This window comes from Erythrolamprus reginae, chromosome 1 (assembly GCF_031021105.1).
Source record: "Erythrolamprus reginae isolate rEryReg1 chromosome 1, rEryReg1.hap1, whole genome shotgun sequence".
In the NCBI taxonomy this organism is placed as follows: domain Eukaryota; kingdom Metazoa; phylum Chordata; class Lepidosauria; order Squamata; family Dipsadidae; genus Erythrolamprus; species Erythrolamprus reginae.
In genome coordinates, this window is record NC_091950.1 from 218,533,377 (window position 1) to 218,553,748 (window position 20,372).

General features: G+C 42.8%; 1 protein-coding gene across 4 annotated transcripts in view; it reads right to left on the reverse strand.

The window, feature by feature from the left end:
- Positions 1-511: 511 nt before the first annotated feature.
- FN1 (fibronectin 1) overlaps positions 512-20,372 on the reverse strand; it is a 175,640-nt gene continuing 155,779 nt past the window's right edge. For all 4 annotated transcript variants that reach the window (XM_070732223.1, XM_070732226.1, XM_070732225.1 and 1 more), the window contains 5 exons: positions 18,302-18,466; positions 9,791-9,916; positions 8,392-8,498; positions 3,389-3,481; positions 512-1,382 (listed from right to left, as the gene is read on the reverse strand). In XM_070732223.1, coding sequence (XP_070588324.1) covers positions 1,308-1,382; positions 3,389-3,481; positions 8,392-8,498; positions 9,791-9,916; positions 18,302-18,466 — 566 coding nt within the window. In that variant the 3' untranslated portion in view covers positions 512-1,307. The remainder of the gene's footprint in view (positions 1,383-3,388; positions 3,482-8,391; positions 8,499-9,790; positions 9,917-18,301; positions 18,467-20,372) is intronic.

Sequence of the window (20,372 nt, forward strand, 5' to 3'; positions counted from 1 at the left end):
TAGTGTTTAGAGTTGTGGCCTACATTCCTGGCATTCCACCTGATTGAAGTATTGTCATGCTTCTGTGTGCTTGGCTTGATTGCAGTATCTTAGGCACTGGATATGCATACTTTATCTCCCATTTATAGCTGAATATAATAGCCCTATCTATCTATGATCCCCAAAGTCTAATAATTCCTAATAATTTACTTGCAGAAATTTACTTTTCAATTCTGGATGGACCATCCTATATGGATGGACCAAAATGTGAATGGTTAAAAAGACAGTTAAAACTTCAACTCGGGTAGAAAGATCACTGGGAAATAATGGGGCAATAATCTATTATCAATCTAATTTCCTTTGGAGCTTTGTTTTATGATAAAAATAGGGAATTAAAGAATTTAGCAAATTTTCTACAGCTAACCATAAACCTAATACCAGTTCTCTCTAGTTCTATTGTTTAGTATAAAGGAAGTTATTACAATTGCTGATCTCAGATTAATTAGGAAAAAATTAAACAATAGTTCAAAAATACAATTTGGTGAAACCTTTTATTAAAAGAATTATGTCTCACAGCAGAAAGCTTTGGCACTTACAGTATAAAAAATAATCACTGATCATAATTATACCAAATGTTTCTGTCAACAGTATACTAAATGTCTTTAATGTATTTTCTGTTAGAAAAATATAAAGGCATTTAGAGATGGAGTGGGGAGGTATAGAAGGAAATTGATGTTGATAAATAATGAGATACATATATACTGCTAGGGGAAAAATAGGATCATTTATAAAGATTAAGGCTGTGCATATTATAAATATCACAGTAATAGGCTATGTAGTTTCTATTGACACCTGCATGGTTAACAGATCATATTTCTTTCTTGGATTTTCATTTGAATAGTCAGCATTTTCTCCAATTTTTATGGGCCCGGGGGTATTTACAAATTGCTGAGCAGTTATTATTAGCTACAGTTGCTTTGGCACAATATTGAAAGACGTTGAGAAAAGAATGGACATCATATCTGCTTCCTTGCTGGGACTGGTCTCCTTTAGACAAGCCGTGAACTGAGCAAAAGTGGAGAAGTGCAGCTGTTGTAAGGCTATCAGGCCTGGGGTAGGAAAATCCAGATGACCACCAGAGGGCAAAAAAGAATCTGAAGTGTTTTGTGTCTGCTACAATCTTGTGGTCATCCAGATTTTATGAAGCCCAAATATGATAGCTAAATGCTTTCATTATCACACAATAAGATGGATCTACTTTTTTGTAGCATCATTTATAGTGATAGTGTTGCTGCAACCTCTTTTTGCTTGATGTTAAAATCTTGATATTAATCTCCACGTCGGTTCTGTGCATCTGAGTGTAGATGTAAGGGATAGAAGCATTCAATTGGACAATGGATATTCTGCGGGAGGAAACATGAATAAATATAATTAGTAGTAATAATGTTACAAGGCAGAAAGTATCTTACCGAAAGTGTGGATAATCTGAACAACATTTATACTGTAGACTCTTTAGGAAAAATCTTAAAATAACCATTCAACTTCAGAAGAAAAATTCAGTGTGTCTCACTATCTGCAACAACCTGAAATTAGATCAATACATGTGACATTATAGGATGTAAATTCTGCCCTTCTATACTTAAATCCTGATGCTTTGCCATAATCACAGACTTCGTTTTTTTAATGCACATTTGATCACTTGACACCTACTGACACCTATGCTAATATAATTGATGCTTAGGACTCCATGAAAAAATACTTTGTATTTGTTTTATATTTTGTTTAAGCCTTACTTTTTCTACTTTATATTACTGTAGTTCTATCATGTAGATGCAAACAGATCCATATAATTTACCAAAGAAATGAAATTATTTGATATATATGTTATATATCAAAGTAATTTCATTTCTTCAGTAAATTATATGGATCTGTTTACATTTATTATAATATTTTCCCACAACTGCAGTGTCCACTTTTTTAGATTAATCAAGTGTTGATTCACTGTTTGGGACAGGAGTTGACCTACCTATCACTTGCCCAAAGTCCACCAAGCTGGCCTTCACTTTTAAGGCAGGATTAGAACTCACAGTCTTCTTGTTTTTAGTCTGGCTCCTTAAGCACTAGATCAGTGATGACGAACCTTTTTTTCTTCAGGTGCCAAAAGAATGTGCACACACGTTATTGTTCATGCAAGAGTGCCCATACCCATAATTCAATGCCTGTGGAGGGTGAAAACAGCTTCCCCTGTCCCCTGGAGGCTGTCTATAGGCTGGAAACGGCCTGCTTCTCAATTTCTGGTGGGCCCAGTAGGCTCGTGTTTCACACACACACACACACACACACACGGCTTCAAAGGCTTCCCCCATCCCCCCCCCCCCCCCCGGAAGTTCTTTGGAAGCCAAAAATGCCCTCCCAGAGCCTTTGTGTGAACAAAAATCAGCTGGCTGGCACACACATGCATATTGGAGCTGAGCTAGGGCAATGGCTCACGTGCCATCAGATTTTGCTCTGCATGCCACCTGTGGCACCCATGCCATATGTTCGCCATTCCTGCACTAAACCAAACTGCTTTTAGTTGAATTCTAATACAACTGTTTTTCAAGTATTCATCTCTTCTTCCAAGTAAAAAACCTTGAAATCTTAAATATAGTGGAAATCTATGACAGGCAAAAGATGCCAGATTCTACAACAATTTACTTACTAATGTGCAGTTCCTATAAATCAGGTGTGTCAAACTCTATTTCATTGGATTGTGTTTTACTTTGGGTGTATGTGGGGGGGGGGGGGGAGTGGCCAGGAGGGCCATGGGCAGCTTGATGTCACTTATGTTGGAGACGTTTGTGGTTGCCCAAGCACTCTGCCAGCAAAAATGGGCTCCCGAGCTCTGTTTTCAGCTGCAACAGCTTCCTGCAACCCTCTACCAGTAAAAACTGGGAGGGCCACACGTGGCCCTCCCAAACTCCGTCTTCACTGGCAGATGCACCACAGGCTGGTCCTTGACTGTTTTTAGGGTGGCCACAGGGGCCAGATCTAAGCCTCCTGCAGGCCGGATCCGGCCCATAGAGCTTGAGTTTGACACACCTACTATAAATCATGTTAGGGGGCTGTGAAATTTCCTTTAGAATGTATGCTCCAATATTTTGGCAATGGATAAGGCAAAGGGACTCTGAGCACCGAAGGTAGAATTTCATAGTTATTCTTCTACAATAGAACACTCCTATTCCACAGAAGGCAAGTGGGTGAAATTGTGAGAAAAAAACTACACAGTAAAATATTAATCCATCATCCAAGGACAAAATATGCAAACATAGTGCCTGCAGAATCATAAAATCCAATTAATAGAAAAATACTTTATTCTTAGTATTGATTAAAATTTAAGAGTCATATACGAATGCAAATGTTCACTTACGGTATTTGTGCTTTGTTGCTCTCTCTGTAAATAGGTTTGACTAGGAGAACCTTCAGATGCACCAGGTCTACGGCAATTGTCACAACGCCAGCCCTGTACAAATTTTTTCAAAAAAAATCCAAACCTGAATTTTCTTGAGGGTATTTTCAAATGTTGCTGGACTTCACCTCCTTTACTATTTTGGTAAACATTTCAAAAGCATTTGAGGAACAGAAAAAAACCTGCTTCCATGTCCAGATATAAAGGAGATGGCTATACAATGGATTATGGAAATAATATAATTTCAAAAACTCCAAAATAAGCAAACTTAATTTAAAGTTTTTATAGCTGCTCATTCAAATATGTCTTATGAGCTGTTCTTACTACATGTTGCTGCAAATTTATGAAAATAATGGAAGTTTTATGTATATACATATCAGGGGTGGTTTCCTCGCAGTTCGGACCTGGCATAGCCACTTACAGATTAGAAAACAAACCATAGAGGGGAGGAGCCCCTGAAGCTGCCAGCATTACAGCCATCCCCCACCCTGCAGCTTGGAATTCCAAGCAGAACAGGTCCTTGACTGTTGTGAAGAAGTGGCAGCTCTGGGTGCGTCACCCCCACTTCATTCTCTTTGAGAGGTGCTTTACAGACAAGGTACAAAACGGCTCTCAAAAAGAATGAAGCAGGCATCGCGCAACCAAAGCTGCCACTTCTTTGCAACAGCTGAGGACAGAAGAGTTTGCTCAGCAGCAATGCCAGCAAGGAAGGCAGCTGGATCGGAGGGAGGTTTAGCCCGAGCTCTCTGGGATGGGTAAACAAGTGTTGGGAGGTGAAGGGAACTGGGCTTCCCCATGTTGCATCCCCCTCCCAGCTTTTGCCCATGCCTCTGTGCTGCCAGTATCTCCTAAAGGGCCGCCGTTGGAGCCGCAACAGGCAAGCAATGTGGCTATATGTTCAGGCAGGGCAAAGGGGGGGGGATTGTCTCAGCCCCATTCAACTGTGCCAGCAAAGAAGCGTGAAAGTTCCAGCCCATCTGCCCCACGAGTGAAATGGGCAACGCAAAGGAGACTGCTTGGCATCAGGTTGCATGGAGGAGGGGTGCCTTGCCTGCCCTCTGTGCATGAAGACGCCTGCCCTGAAGTCCTTGCCGCTCCTGCACTAAATGCCCCAGCCCCACTCAACCTAGCTTCTTTACTGATGTTGGAGCTGAAGCCAGGAAGGTGAAAGGGGCATCTGTGGTGGCAATGGCTCTCCAGGACAGCACAGACCTCCCAATCCCTAAGTACTTTATTCCTTCTCCTGCCGCTGAGAAGAGAGAGAAGAGAGAGAGAGAGAAGAGCAGAGGGAAGGGAGGGAGAGAGAGACAGAGTGAAAGAAGAAAGATAGGACAGGGTAGGATAGGAAAGGAAAGAAGGAGAATGGAATGAAATGGAATGGAACAGGAAGGGAAGAAAAAAATCCCCTGCCTCGCCGGCTTCCAGCAGAAACTGGGCCAATCGCCTGGTGTTCCATTCAGTGCTGGTTGCCTGGATGCACTGCCTCCATTTTTCTACCACTAACCACTGCCTCCATTTTCTCACTGCCTCCAAACTAGTTCCGTGAGACTCTTCTCTGCACTCCCTCACAGGGCAGGCAGGCTGGCCTCTGAAGAGACAGGAGTGGGGAGAGGGAGGTCAGCCACCAACCAGACGAAGCTCCCGCTGGGAGGAGGAAAACATCTTGGGAGGCTGCACTGACTCAGCTGAAGTGAGTCAGCTGAAGTGAGGCTCTTTTGGTAGCCCAGCCGGTAACACTATCAGGGCGGTCCTGGAAAAAGGCAACATGCATGAGGTGGATCTGTTAATGTATTACGAGCAACTGTGTCCTGGGGAAGAAGCTTTTCAGTGCGATTTCCTGCAGTGACAGGAATCCAGTTGTGATGTAACCCAAGGGAGACACGTTGTACAAAGGCCTCTCTTCAAAAGCACTGGCCTTTGGCTGTTGGCAAATAAATGGTTCCCCTTGAAAAGGGAGAGAGAGAGAGAGAAAAGAAAGACAGACAAGAAAAAAGAAAAAAAAAGAGGAAGGGAGAAGATAGAGAAGAAAGAAAGAAGGAAGGAAGGAAGGAAGGAAGGAAAGGAAGAAGGATAGAAAAGGAACAGGGAAGGGAGGGAGGAGAGGAAAGGGGAGGGGAGGAAAGGAAAGAAGGAAAAGAAAGAAGGGAAAGGAGGAGAGGGGAGGAAATGGAAAGAAAGGAGGAAAGGAATGGGAAGGAAAGAAGGAAAGAGGAACGGGAGCGGTGGAACTACAGCTACAGCTCTGGAACATGGGACTGACTTTCCCACCAACATCAGCAAGCCACTGTCAGTCTCCCATCTTTGTTTTCCTTCACTTAAATTGAGCAAGCTTCTTGAGAGAATGAACACAAAAGAGGTTTCCAGGCTGTATGCCTGGACCAGGCGCTTTCTCTCAGGCTTCCTACTTGGAAGCCTCGCAAGTAGGCCTGAAAGGCAGGATTTAAAATTATGAATTTGATGGTTCCTGAGGTCCAAAAGTATAACACTCTGGGGCAAAGGGTATGAGCCATTTCCTCCTTTCAGTAGTCCATGAAATTACATTTATAGTTTGTAGATAATAAAGTTGAAAAAGGTAAACAACATTTTTACAGATCTTAGATACCTTGAGGCTGGGTGTGAAAAGGAATGGCTGGGAGGGGAGGGGCCAGGCGAGGTACCCCTTGATATGAGTAACATTGAGTTGGTCACACCCATCCAGTCACATGACCACCTGGTCACGACTGCCAAGTCACTCCCACAAAATCAAGCCACACACACAGAGTGGTAGTAAAAAAAAATGGAATCCACCCGATACATATATAAAATAACACACTTTTTAATTTTCCCATTATCACTTTTGATCATTATCAAATGATCACTTTTGAAAATTTTATCTGATTTATCATTTCTCATAGATCTGTTTTGAAGATCCAGGTCAATCCTCTGAATATGAATATTTTTATGTACCAGGTCAATTTAATTATTTGGCTGGTTTCTACTACTCACACAAACATACACAGTAAATATGTCTAAATTTAAAACTGACATCTCTTAACCCTTCTGTTCTGTTTAAGAAAAGTAACAAATCTTATGTTCCCGGGTCACCCTGACCCGGACCGAAAACTCTTCATTTGCAGTGCTTATGTTTGGTCTTTTTGAAAGCTTTTTTCACTTGGAAAGTAGTCTGAACATTTCTGCACACAATGATATGAAAATTGAAATGAAAAAAGTAAATCTTATTGGTTTATTTTGCGGATATAATGCACGCCCCCCCTGTTTTTGTGAAATTTTTTTCAATTTATGGATAGTTTTGCTTGCAAAATGCATTCTATTTTACTAAAGTTGGTATGGGATTAGTAGCTTGAACATTTCTGAACATAATGATATGAAAATTGAACTGGAAAAATTGATGCATATTGGTTTATTTTGTTGATGAAATGCACGCCCCCCCCCCCATTTTTTTTAAATAGTCTTCACTTTATGGATAGTTTTGCTAGCAAAATACATTCTATTTTACTAAAGTTGCTGTGGGATTGGTAGCTTGAACATTTCTGAACATAATGATATGAAAATTGAACTGGAAAAATTGATGCATATTGGTTTATTTTGCACATAAAGTATGCCTCAATTATTTCAATTTATATAAAAATTATGCTGTTAATTTCAAACTTACATACTTTTTTTTAGTAAAATGGATTTGTTTCATAAAATTAGTTCTCTGGCTACAATGTGGTTGATTTTCAAAAGGATATTCCAAATATTTCTAGACAAATATGTATAAACAGTGACAATAATGGCACACAGCAAGGCCGAGGGGGGGTGGCCCTTTTGTGGCAAAAATAAACCAATAAGAACCATTTTTTTCAGTTCATTTATATTTTTCTTATATTCAGAAATGTTCAATTTAGTATATCAAACCTTTTGGGGGAAAATTCCTTAGGGATTTGTAGCCTTAAAAAATAGAAATTGACACGAAATTTAAAAAGGATGGGGGGAGGGGCTTTTTGATCAAAATAAAAATATAAGTCTCAATTTTTCCAGTTCAATTTTCATATCATTATGTTCATAAATGTTCAAACTAGTTTTCCAGTTGAAAAGTTTTCAAAAAGATCAAATTCAAGTACCTAAAAAAAATATTTTTGGTCCGGTCACATACGAACAGAAACAGATTCAAAGTTATGATTTTTTTTTGCCCAGAAAACAATTAGCCACCACCCCAAAAATATTTTTTGATGATCAGCATTGTTAAATTGAGTAAATGAATGCCTAAGATTTTAAAGAATTATTTCGGATTTGGAGCATAAAAAAATAAAAAGTGAAAATGGTTGCAAGCAGCCAAGGGGGGGGGGAGGCCTTATTTCTGATGTTAAAAAACCAATAAGAATAATTTTTTTCAGTTCCTTTATATTTTTCTTATATTCAGAAATGTTCAAGCTACCAATCCCACACCAACTTTAGTAAAATAGAATGCATTTTGCAAGCAAAACTATCCATAAATTGAAAATATTTTCACAAAAATGGGGGGGGCGTGCATTATATCCGCAAAATAAACCAATAAGATTTACTTTTTTCATTTCAATTTTCATATCATTGTGTGCAGAAATGTTCAGACTACTTTCCAAGTGAAAAAAGCTTTCAAAAAGACCAAACATAAGCACTGCAAATGAAGAGTTTTCGGTCCGGGTCAGGGTGACCCAGGAACATAAGATTTGTAACTTTTTTTGCCCAGCAAAAACTAAGCCCCCCACCCCCCCAAAAAAATTCTCATAGAGAGAACCCCTGAAATGATGAAACTACATGAAATTTCAAGTTTCAGATATGCAGGGAAAATTTTTTACAGGGACTCAAACTTGGCTTCGGGTCACATACGACCCGAACAGAACAGCATTAAACTGATTCAGAACAGTCATTTTAAGTGCTTTCAGCAAGATTATAAAAATTGTCTGGTTAAACAAATAAAAAAACATGACACAGAATGGAAATACCTGTTGTCCTCCATAGCAAGTACATGAGCAAATGGCTCCAAGATATTCTTTCTGCCACTGCTCTCCTACATGATACATCTTTCCATCATCGTAACAAGTTGCTTCATCTGCAATCAATTAATAAATATTTCAAAAATTGGAGAACTACCAATGCTTTGTTCATCACTTCATGTGGAAGCCTGTTCTACTGGCTGAAAGTTTACACTGTTCCTTTTGATGTCTATGCTGAATCTTCCCCTTTGTAGCTTGAACCCATTGGTGCTGGTCTTGCCCTTTAATGCGAGAAAGAAGTTCCCTACCTCTTAAAAAGTTTGAGGGAAAAGAAAATCCAATTCTTGAACTCTTCAGGTTTGTCAATAGTGTCCAGGTTGGTACTCCATATGTGGATCTCAAAATTCCTCCAATCCTGATTACATCTACCTTTCAGAAAGGTCCCTAGTCCAAAATTTACAGGCCAAGTGGCAGTCTTTAGCATATCATTAAAAATTGGGAATCTGCATTCCATAAAAATGATGTATTCCTGCTGCAATTCAAGTGTGAAGGAACTGTAGTCCCATAATGGCTGGAAGGATAGTTGTAGGGACACAAGCAGTGTATCAGAGCACAAAATGCTGACTGGCTGTTCTTCTATTACAGATGGAATTGTTTTCTAACTTTTTATATTTATTTGAATTATGAAAAATAATCTATATATTTCTATTTATTTATTTATTGTTAGAGTTGAAAGGGGCCATGCAGGCCATCAAGTCCAACCCCCTGCCTGAGCAGGAATCCTATAGCATCCTAGCCAAATGGCAGTCCAATCTCCTCTTGAAAGTGTCTCGAGTTTAGTAGTCCTCAAGTTATGAACAAAATGGAGCCTGCCCACTCCATTCATAACCCGAGGATTCATAGGTGCGAATTGTGTAATTTGAATGTGATCACTCTCTCCTTATGCCGACGCATTTTCTAACTGAATGTAAGACTCATTAAGTGCACATAAGGTAACCTGGAGTGGGGAAGGCCATGGGGGACTAGTGACAGAACAGCCCTTCTCCAACCCACTGAGATACCTCATTTCACGGTATGTTTAGGCCTCTGTTCTCTGAGAATGCACTGAAACCTTGAAGCAATGAAGCAAGCAAAAAACTGTGATAGAGACTTAGCAAGGTGAGTCTCCACAGGCGGAGTGCCTGTGAAGACCCGGTTAGGGGGTGGAATATACAGGGCAAATGTTGCAGAGCCTCCGCTTCATTTATAAGGGTGAACAATTGCCGTGCTGCAACATTTGTAATTTTGGGACTTGTTTGTAAACACTAGGGGGCACTTATCACGTAACTTCAAATGTTAGTTAAGAGAATGTAATTCAGGGATACCTGTATAACATATGTTAGAGACAGTATTCATGAAAAATACATACGAGGGTCACACTTGAATTCTCCTTTTCCATTTCCAAGGCAAGTGCAGCTCATCACCTGGCCATTCTCGTCATGCCTATCCCACTTTTCACCGATCTTATAGTTTATCCCATTGTCATGACACCACTCTGAATGAAACAAAATAATAGTTGGAAGTTGAATAATCTGCTATTGCAGCAACTTTTAATAGAAGTCGATTATTGTACTTCCTGTCCCCCAAAATCAGTGTATTGGTGATAGGAAACTACACAGAGCAACATCTTAATTGAGAAAGCAAGAGCTTTGCTCTGGGGCCATGGAAATGAAATGACAATCATAGTTGGACATCCTAAGAAAGCCTCAGGTTGACTCAGCCTTCCATTTTTACGAGATTGGTAAAATGGGGACCCTGCTCGTTAGGCGCAATATGCTGACTCAGTAAACCATTTAGACTTAGTGAGTGTTATAAAGTACTATGATGTCTATGGCTATTTATTATCAACATTTTCTACCTTTGCAAATGTGAATTCTTGCTTAAGGTCAAGGCAACGTACCATAGTCATTGTGTTGATGGACCCTGATTGAATGATCAGTGTCTTTGGATGCATACTGCCTAAAAAATCCCTGTTTGAGCCACAGAAGAACTGTTGAACTTACCTGAACGGTCTTCTCGATGCACTGCAAGGAGAGTCCAACATGGGTAATACTTCAGCCTTACTGGCAGGGACTGAGTTAAAAATTAACATATAAAACAGGTCCCGCCCCCTTAGCTGCCCCAATGGGTCAGTCAATAAAAACAAAGGAGTAGTGTAATGAACAAAGAAGAATTTATTAACCACAAGTATGCAAGGAAAATAGAAAAAAACCAACCTCTTGCACCCCTGCCCTCAAGAATCGGCCGGGAGGGTTTGGACTCTCCTTGCAGTACATCAAGAAGACCGTTCAGGTAAGTTCAATGGTTCTTCTCCACTGCACTGCTATGGAGAGTCCAATATGGGATATACCCAAGCACATTAAATTAGGGTAGGAGAAGGCTGTACTAGGGGCGCATCAGTAACGCACGTCCTTTGCAGTACTCTACGTCTGAAGGCAGCTTCAGCTGAAATGTAAGTGTCAAGACAGTAGTGTTTTATGAAGGTGGTGGGAGCAGTCCACATGACCGCATGACAAATCTCTTCAAGAGGGGCCTGCGTAGCCTATGCAGCCATGGTAGCTGCACTCCTGGTGGATTGAGCTGTGACCCCTGCAGGTAGGGGGGCAGCCTTTGACTTGTATGCTGCAATTATACAAGAGCAAATCCATCTGCTAATGGACTTGGATGACACTCTGGACCCCAGTGTCGAAGGGAGGAAAGAGACGAACATAGATTCCGTTTTCCTGAATGGCCTTGTACGGTGGACATACAACTTTAGGGCTCTACGAACGTCCAATTTATGCCATCTCAACTCTGAGGGATGGGATCCATGAGTGCAAAAGTCTGGTAAAATTATTTCTTCGGCACGATGAAAGACCGTATTAATCTTACTAGTCAAAAAGGTTGGATCCAGACGTTAGACCACTGTCGGAGTCAAAGACGCACAGGTCAGGTCTCACAGACAAGGCAGAGAGCTCTGATACTCTCTTGGCTGATGTAATGGCCATTAAAAAGGCCGTTTTAAAGGATAGGAGCCATAGTAAAATCTGGCGTAATGGCTTGAACGGACTAGCGGTAGGTCCCAGGTAGGAAAAAGATGGATGGTAGGAGGACAGAGGTTAGATGCTCTTCTGAGAAAATCCTTGACCCATGGGTGGTGGGAGAGGGGTCGAACGTGGTCTGGTCTAAGCACCGTAGCTATGGCCGCGACCTGCCTGCGCAGTGTATTAGGCGTCAATCCTTTGTCTAGGCCAGCCTGTAGGAAGGATAGTAGGTGGACCACCGAAGAAATCTGAGGGTCAATGTTTTGTGTTTTGCAGAAGGTGCCCAGGTGGCCTGATAAATGCATGTCATAGACAGTCTGTGTGACACTTGGATTGTGGAGATGACCTTATCTGGTAAGTGTTCTCTTCTCATGCAGTCCTCTTCAAGTGCCACATGGCAAGTTTCCACTACTGGGGTTCAGGATGTAGTATGAACCCCTGGCTGAGGGAGACCCAGTGGTCGGGAATCTGCCATGGATGTGATACCGACAGATCCATGAGATCGGCAAACCAAGGGCGTCTGGGCCAATAAGGGGCCACCAATATGACCTCTGCTTGCTCCCCTAGAATCTTGGCTATCACCCGGGGAAGAGGCAAATCGGAGGGAAGGCATACAGGAGGCCCTCCGGCCAAGGGGAGTGTAATGCGTTGATTTACTCTGCTCCCAGAGATGGGAAGCGGGAGAAGAATCTCGGTAGTTAGTTGTTGAAGTGTGTTGCAAACAAGTCCACCTCTGGCATTCCGAACATGGAGACAATGTCCTGGAATAATTCGAGGTTCAGGCTCCACTCCGCTTGGCCCAGTGTTGTGCAGCTTGGCCAGTCTGCCTGAACATGAAACCGCTGGGTGAGATCATCCAAGGGCATGGGGTGAGGTATCATCAGTACACAAATGATACCCAGCTTTATATCTCCACCCCATGTCCAGTCAGTGACGCAGTGGAAGTGATGTGCTGGTGCCTGGAGGCTGTTGGGATCTGGATGGGTGTCAACAGACTCAAACTCAACCCTGATAAGATGGAGTGGCTGTGGGTTTTGCCTCCCAGGGACAATTCCATTACCCTGGGGGGGGAAAATCACTGACCCCCTCAGAGAGGGTCCGCAACTTGGGCGTCCTCCTCGATCCACAGCTCACATTAGAGAAACATCTTTCAGCTGTGGCGAGGGGGGGCGTTTGCCCAGGTTTGCCTGGTGCACTAGTTGCGGCCCTATTTGGACCGGGAGTCACTGCTCATAGTCACTCATGCCCTCATCACCTCGAGGCTCGACTACTGTAATGCTCTCTACATGGAGCTACCTTTGAAAAGCGTTCGGAAACTTCAGATCGTGCAGAATGCAGCTGCGAGAGCAATCATAGGCTTTCCTAAATATGCCCATGTTACACCAACATTCTGCAGTCTGCATTGGTTGCCAATCAGTTTCCGGTCACAATTCAAAGTGTTGGTTACGACCTATAAAGCCCTTCATGGCATCGGACCAGAATATCTCCGGGACCGCCTTCTGCCGCATGAATCCCAGTGACCAGTTAGGTCCCACAAAGTTGGCCTTCTCCGGGTCCCGTCGACTAAACAATGTAATTTGGCAGGACCCAGGGGAAGAGCCTTCTCTGTGGCAGCCCCGACCCTCTGGAACCAACTCCCCCAGAGATCAGAATTGCCCCCACCTTCCTCGCCTTTCGTAAGCTCCTTAAAACCCACCTTTGTCGTCAGGCAAGGGGGAACTGAGATATTCCCTTCCCCCTAGGCCTATATAATTTATGCATGGTGTGCTTGTGTATATGTTTGGTTTTTTAAATAAGGATTTTTAAAAATTATTTTAAATATTAGATTTGTTACATGTTGTTTAATTATTGTTAGCCGCCCCGAGTCTACGGAAAGGTGCGGCATACAAATCTAATAAATAAATAAATAAATTGGACACTCCCGAGATATGCTCAGCTCGAAGGGAAATTAGACGAGGTTCTGCCCAGGTGAATAGCAGCTGGGCTTCATCATTCTGCCTGATTTTGTCCCTCCCTGGTAGTTGATGTGGGAATGAGTGCCCACCTTGTCAGTCAGGATGAGGACGTGGCGGCCCTCCACAAGACGGGCGAAGTGTTGAAGAGCCAGGGAGACTGCTCGGAGTTCTAACAGGTTGATACTGACCTCTAAAAGTTCCTCTGGTGTCCAGAGACCTTGGGTCACTTGAGAGTCTGTGTGCACACTCCATCCAAAGAGGCTCGCATCGGTGGTTATTGTCACCTCGTCGTATAGCAGAAAGGAGGAACCTTGTTGCATGGTCCCGGATCTCCATCAGGGGAGGGAACGCCTGACCTCTGATCTGGCCAGTAGTCTGTTTGGAGTGGCTGGATCATGCTGTCTGAAACGGGAGCAGAAACCACTGTAGTGGTCTGGTGTGTAGCCAGGCCCAGGGGATGATGTTGATACAAGAGACAAACATCCCCAATAGCTGGGATAGGAAGAGTAGTGGTACCTTCGTGTGTTGCTGTGCCTGGAGTATTAGGCTCCTGATCCTCTTCTGGTGGTCTGGAGAGAGATACACCTTACAGTCTCGAGTGTCTATAATCGCCCCTAGATGCGGTAGCATGTGGTTGGGGTTAAATGACTTTTTTCGTAATTTATGGTGAAGCCGTGTCTCTGTAAGGTTTTGATGGTCTGCTGGAGGTCTGTGCATGCATGATGTGAGCATTAGGATAGGATGACAATGTCATCTAAGTATGCCATCAGCCGTATTGATCATGTCCTGAGGTCTGCTGTCAGAACATTGAGGATCTTTGTGAAGGTTCTTGGCGCTGATGATAGGCCAAATGGCATTGCCTTGTATTGGAAATATATTGGTCCTGCAGACAGAAACTTTCTGTGGTCTGGATGAACCGGTATGTGCAGATAGGCCTCATTGAGATCTATAGATGTTAGCCAATCATGCTGGTGGATGGAGGCCAGAATTGTCTTTAGTGAATGCATTTTGAAGCAGTGGTAGCGGACATAAATGTTTGTTTGAGGTTTAAGATTAGCCGGCAACCACCAGATACCTTGGGTACTATGAATACAATTAAATAATAGCCCTAGCCTTCCTGGCTGGTCAGAACTGGCTCGATAGCTCCGATATCTAGTAGGTGTAGGACCTCTTGAGTCAGCATGTGGTGTTTCTGAGTGTCAATTACTGTCAGGCAGTTCAGGAATCTAGTTGGAGGGGTACAAAGAAACTATTTGGAGACCTTGGGCTATGGTTTCTAAAGCCCAGGCATATGAAGAGATAGACTCCCAGGAGGCAATGAAATGTTGAAGTCAGCCCCCAATGGGAGAGTAACTTGGTGAGTCACTTGGACCTACGGTAGCCTCTGGTGTTGTTGCTCTTGAATGGGCACCTGGACTGCTGGAACTGTGTGTTTCTATCATTAAAGGCAATTCTCTACGATCTGTAGGCTGTTTGACTATAGGCCCCTGATTGGTATGGCCTGAATGTCTGGGGAGCGGCTGGGGAGGAATCAGACTGAAAGGGCTGCCTTCGCTGGTATGGTGTCTGCTTTCGGTCTTGCCTCTGGGCTGATCTGGGAGTATCTTCTTTTTGTCCTTATCCTCAATGAGGACAGAGTCTAGGGATTCCCCGAACAGCTTTGAACCTTGGAAGGGTGCGGATGCCAAACACCACTTTGATTTGGTGTCCGCTTGCCAAGAATGGAGCCAGAGCAAGCATCTGGAGGACAAGTTGGCTGCTAAGGAGCGAGATGCAAACTTTGCTGCTGTCAAGGTGGCATCTGCTGAAAACTCTGCATCTGCTAAGACTTTATAGCTTGTGTCTCTGAGCCATAAGATGGACGCCCTGTTGAAGAAGGAGGCTGCTGAAGCTGCTCTGAGGGCCCAGGCAGAGGTCTGATGTGATTTTTTAATCAGGTTTTCTGCCTTCTTGTCATCAGGTTTCAGGCCATCTGCCATGTCAGATGGTACCAAGGCAGTGGAGACTAGGCTTGCCACAGGAGAATCCACAGTTAGAAATTGGAGCAGTGTCTCCATTTTGGGATCAAAGGTGTAGAACTTTTTCTCTGAAGCTGTTAGGCCTAATGCCATTGCTGGATGCTCCCAAGGATGCTTGACGTTTTCCAAGAAGATGGGAGATGCAGGTATATTGTCAGACTCCTTTTGGGGCTCTGTAAGGAGTCTTCTGGGGCTCTGTAAGGAGTCTTCTGGGGCTCTGTAAGGAGTCGTGTGGCTGGTTGGATACCTACTGAAGGCTGCTCTGGTTGGGTAACACTGTCCAAGGCCAGGATCTGTTGGCCTTATGCAGCAGGATCCAGAACAGGGTAGGTTTAAAAAGGCCTGAAAAGGTTGGCTGTTCCAAGATGGTGGCCTCATCCTCAGAGAGGTCATCCTTGGGGTCACTCCCTGTTTCTTGTAGCTCCGGGTCCTCATTGAAGGAGTCATGGGGAGACTGTGGGGGAGGCGGGGCTGCCCACACATCCCTCTGCTCTGGTCTGGATGGAGTGGGCATAGGATATTGACTCTCTAGGAGGAGGAGGAACCAGCAAGAGCAAGAACAAAAGACCCAAACATCATCGATCCGATCCTGCGGCCTGCGCTCCACACTCTGTCAGCTTCCTTGCTGCAAGGCTCTTTCCGCACCATTTTGTAGATCAGCTATTTGGTGCTCTGATTACCTGCTCCTTTTCGCTTTCCTGATGCGACCTGAGTCATGGCAATCTGGGAGGGTGTGTGTGGTGGCGATGAGGCATGCGTCACAACGCGGAGGCCTGGGGAAGAGAAGTTTTCATTTCCCCTTCAATGGTCTTTCTAGGTGTGCCCTGCAGGGCAGGGACCCCAGACCCATGATTTCTTGGCTACGGGGTGATGCTGCACAGAGCAGAGGCCCCCAACAGGAAGGCAGTTGATTTCTAGGTAAGTGGCAGGGAGAGGGAGGAGGCGATGCCCCACAGGGTAGAGGCCCCAGAGAAACCCCACTTTCTTCCACTCCTTGCAGAAAGCTTCTTCCTCTGAGAGAAGGAGAAAAAAAGACAAAACAGATTTATTATATTATTGGAAAAAGATGGAAACAAGAACTCAACATCCCTACACTACAACTGAGTTTTTAAGACTGGCCCATTGGGACAGCTAAGGAGGCAAGACCTGTTTTATATGTTAATTTTTAACTCAGTCCCTGCCAATAAGACTGAAGTATTACCCATGTAGCAGTGCAGTGGAGAACAGCTCCTTCCATTGAGCTCAGTGAAATGCATCATATAATCATAATTCAAGATCATTGTTGTTTAAGCAAGCTTTTTGCCTTCACAAGGTTGAAAATATAGGAGAATAACTACTTAGCTATAATCCATAGTATGAATGAATGAATGAATGAATGAATGAATGAATGAATCAATGAATCAATCAAGGTTTCAAGTTGGATTCTAATGTCTGCAAATGCTTATAGTTTGCATTGTGTGATTGTCTAGATATAGTGATGGATTACATTGGAGGAGGGTCCTATGTTGAGACTAAATCATAATTAGGAAGAGGTAATTTTCTGGCTAGGACCATAAAACTCTCAAGAGCAGCAACATAAGCTGAGAGTTCGGATAAAATTATAATGTTGGTGGAATTGTATATGACAGACGTGAATGGGTAGGTTGAGTGACAGGACAATGACTGGCTCAAAATTCACCTAGTGAAGGACTAGAACCTCTAGTCATTTTCCCTACCCCAAGTTCCATACTTTTATTTTATTTATTTATTTATTTGTTTGTTTGTTTATTTTGTCCAATATATAATACATATAGAAGAGAATAGACATGAGGTAATATATATAAAGAAAAATATAAAATAGAGGAGAAGATATATGAAAGGAAGAAAATATATACGATATATGAGATAAAGGAAAGACAATTGGATAGGGGACGAAAGGCACACTAGTGCACTTATGTATGCCCCTTACTGACCTCTTAGGAACCTGGAGAGGTCAATTGTGGATAGTCTAAGGGAGAAATGTTGGGGGTTAGGGGTTGACACTATTGAGTCTGGTAATGAGTTCCACGCTTCGACAACTCAATTGTTAAAGTCATATTTTTTACAGTCAAGTTTGTAGCGGTTAATATTAAGTTTGAATCTGTTGCATGCTCTTGTGTTGTTGCAGTTGAAGCTGAAGTAGTCATTGACAGATAGGACGTTGCAGCATATGATCTTGTGGGCAATACTTAAATCATGTTTTAGGCGTCGTAGTTCTAAGCTTTCTAGACCCAGGATTGTTAGTCTATTTTCATAGGGTATTCTGTTTCGAGTGGAGGAGTGAAGAGCTCTTCTGGTGAAATATTTTTGGACTTTTTCAAGGGTGTTGATGTTCGAGATGTGGTATGGGTTCCAGACGAGCTGTATTCTAGGATGGGTCTGGCAAAAGTTTTGTAGGCTCTTGTGAGTAGTGTGAGATTGCCGGAGCAGAAGCTACGTAGGATCAGGTTAACAACTCTAGAGGCCTTTTTGGTGATATTGTTGCAGTGGGCTTTAGCCTTTAAAAAGACATAATCCTGACTCTCAGCATGCAAGTTGTACCTTCTCTGTTCCTAAGTTCATGATTATTCCTGAATAATCAGAGCTTTATTTACCATATTTCTGATTAACTGCTAGATGCCAACCAAGAACCATGCTTTCAAAATAACTTTTTATCAATCGCCAGTAATAAAGAGTCACTAATAAGACAAAATAGGGAGTACAAATTTTTAAAAGTAATTTCAAGTTAGATAACAGACTAAAAAAATAGGAAACTTATGAATGTTAAAATATTATTCTGGTGTAGAAAGAGTATTTAAATTAATAGAGTATCTAGAAAGAGTATCTTCTAACTATTAGAAAAAGAGATGTACAAAAAGGTACTCACTTGAAGAATCACATCTGAAATGCCCACTGCCAAGACCTAAACATTGGCACCACAATTTGAATCCAGTTTCCGACATCCTTTCCCACTCATCCCCAATGGAATAGAAAGAACCGGTAAAGGTATCATAACATACATCATCAGTGGATGGGTTTAATCTTTCAGAAACTGGAAAGGAAAGTAAATAAAACTTTGTTACATCTTAAGTTCCTCCTTCCACACATTCTGTAAGTAATGATGAATCATCTCTGCACTCCTTATAACAGATGCCTCATCATACAGTAATTACATGGCATGGAATTCTCACTCATTACTTCCCATTCTAAAAGGCTGCACATTTAAACAACTGAAATGCACATTCAAGGATTAGGTTCAGACTGTAACCCAGAAAGGGGAACTGAACTGGCCAAAGGACTAGCTGTTCCCTGCAAATAGTCTAGCAAGCAACTATCAGTAGCTCAGCTTCCCTATCTTTGCAGAGGAAAAAAGAGAGGTCATCAACCTGCATCTCGGGGAGGGGGGGGAGCTTTCTTCTACAAGATGGACATGGGGAATGTTGAGACATGCCCTAAACCTAATAATCATTATTCTTGCTTGTGTCCAAGGCTCCCTAATGGAGACATCTTTTCTTAACCAATGTTCCCACTCTATGCAATTATGCAGTTATGTAATGCTAACTCTTACATGTTGAATTCTGTGTTAAATATGGAAAGTTTCTATAACCCTTGCAACTCCTTAAAGAGAATCCCTGGAAAGAAGCAGAATTCAAGTCTGATATGCCAAGGCTACAGGAAGAAAAACAGCCAGTCGGTGGCAGAGAGACTCCTGTAGGTGCAAAATTTTGCAAGTCTTATAGATTAAGACTCCCAGGAGACATCTTGGGATTCCCAGCTGCTGTTAGTCAGGGCAAATGCCAAGAGGATCATTTAGTGTTACAGGAAGAATGTAGACTCTGGATTTCTTCCTTTTTTAGATGCTCAAACCAGCTATGAAGAGGTTCAGTGCCATTTGATTTCAGACTGCGGTTGATGATCCTTTTTATCATTAAGACTTTTCCCTTAAGTACTTATTTTTCCTAATGAACTTTTTTTAACAGAGAAAAAAAATCAGTTGTATGGCCACTCCCATCTGCAAATGAAACAGCAACCACAAATGCTGGGGTGGTAATCAGGGAAAAATAAAATATTCTGAACAGGTTATTTTAACTAGCCTACTAGAGAACTAAAGAACTATGGTTGTCAGCCTTGCCGTGTTTCATCCTTCAACTGCGCTTCAGCCATCATGAGAAACATGAGGTGGAAGTAGGTGTTGGGATTTGGGAGGGGGAAGTCTGCTGGAGGAGCCCAAGGAAGTTTTGTTTCTTCTGGTGAAGGCCAGGAGAGTTTCGTTTCTCCTGAGAAGGGGTGATAAGGGTACTTCAGTGGTGTGCATTCCAAAAGTATGATGCGTCAGTGAAGATGCATCCACCTGACGAAGATGGACAATGGGGATTGGTTGTTTTCCCAAGTGGGCAATTGGGGTTACTTTGATATACACAACTATCGCACCTTTTTCCTCAGACTTTACTTTTCTTTCGATGCATTCATTTCTGATTTAGTAAAGTTCACTTTTGAAGTTCAAAATGGACTCTGCGTTTTACTTTTCTTAAATTCTGAGAGAAGTCAACCTGACAATGGTAGTTAGGATCCTGGACTAAGACAATAATCATCCCCCCCCCCCTCTGATTAGATTCCCTTCATGGGGCTGTTATACAAGTAAACAAGATTGTGTATGTGTAAGACCGAAAAAAAGAGGGCCCGTGTCTGCTCTCTCTAAAGCAGAGGTCCCCAACCTTTTTAGCACCAGGGACCGGCTTTAAGTTAGATGAGTTTTCTACAGCCCGGGGGGGGGGGCTTTGGTCATATGGGGGTGGGGTTATGGAGGGGTGGAGCTTAGTGACGCAGCCCTCCACACTTCTCCACAGGGCGGGGAGAATGAGGAGGCTCCTTTGGCGGCTGGGGGCTGCCTGGCTTTGTGATTTTGACTGGGGGGGGGACTTAGGAAGGTCCTACTTCTCCCCCCCCCAGCCAAAAAC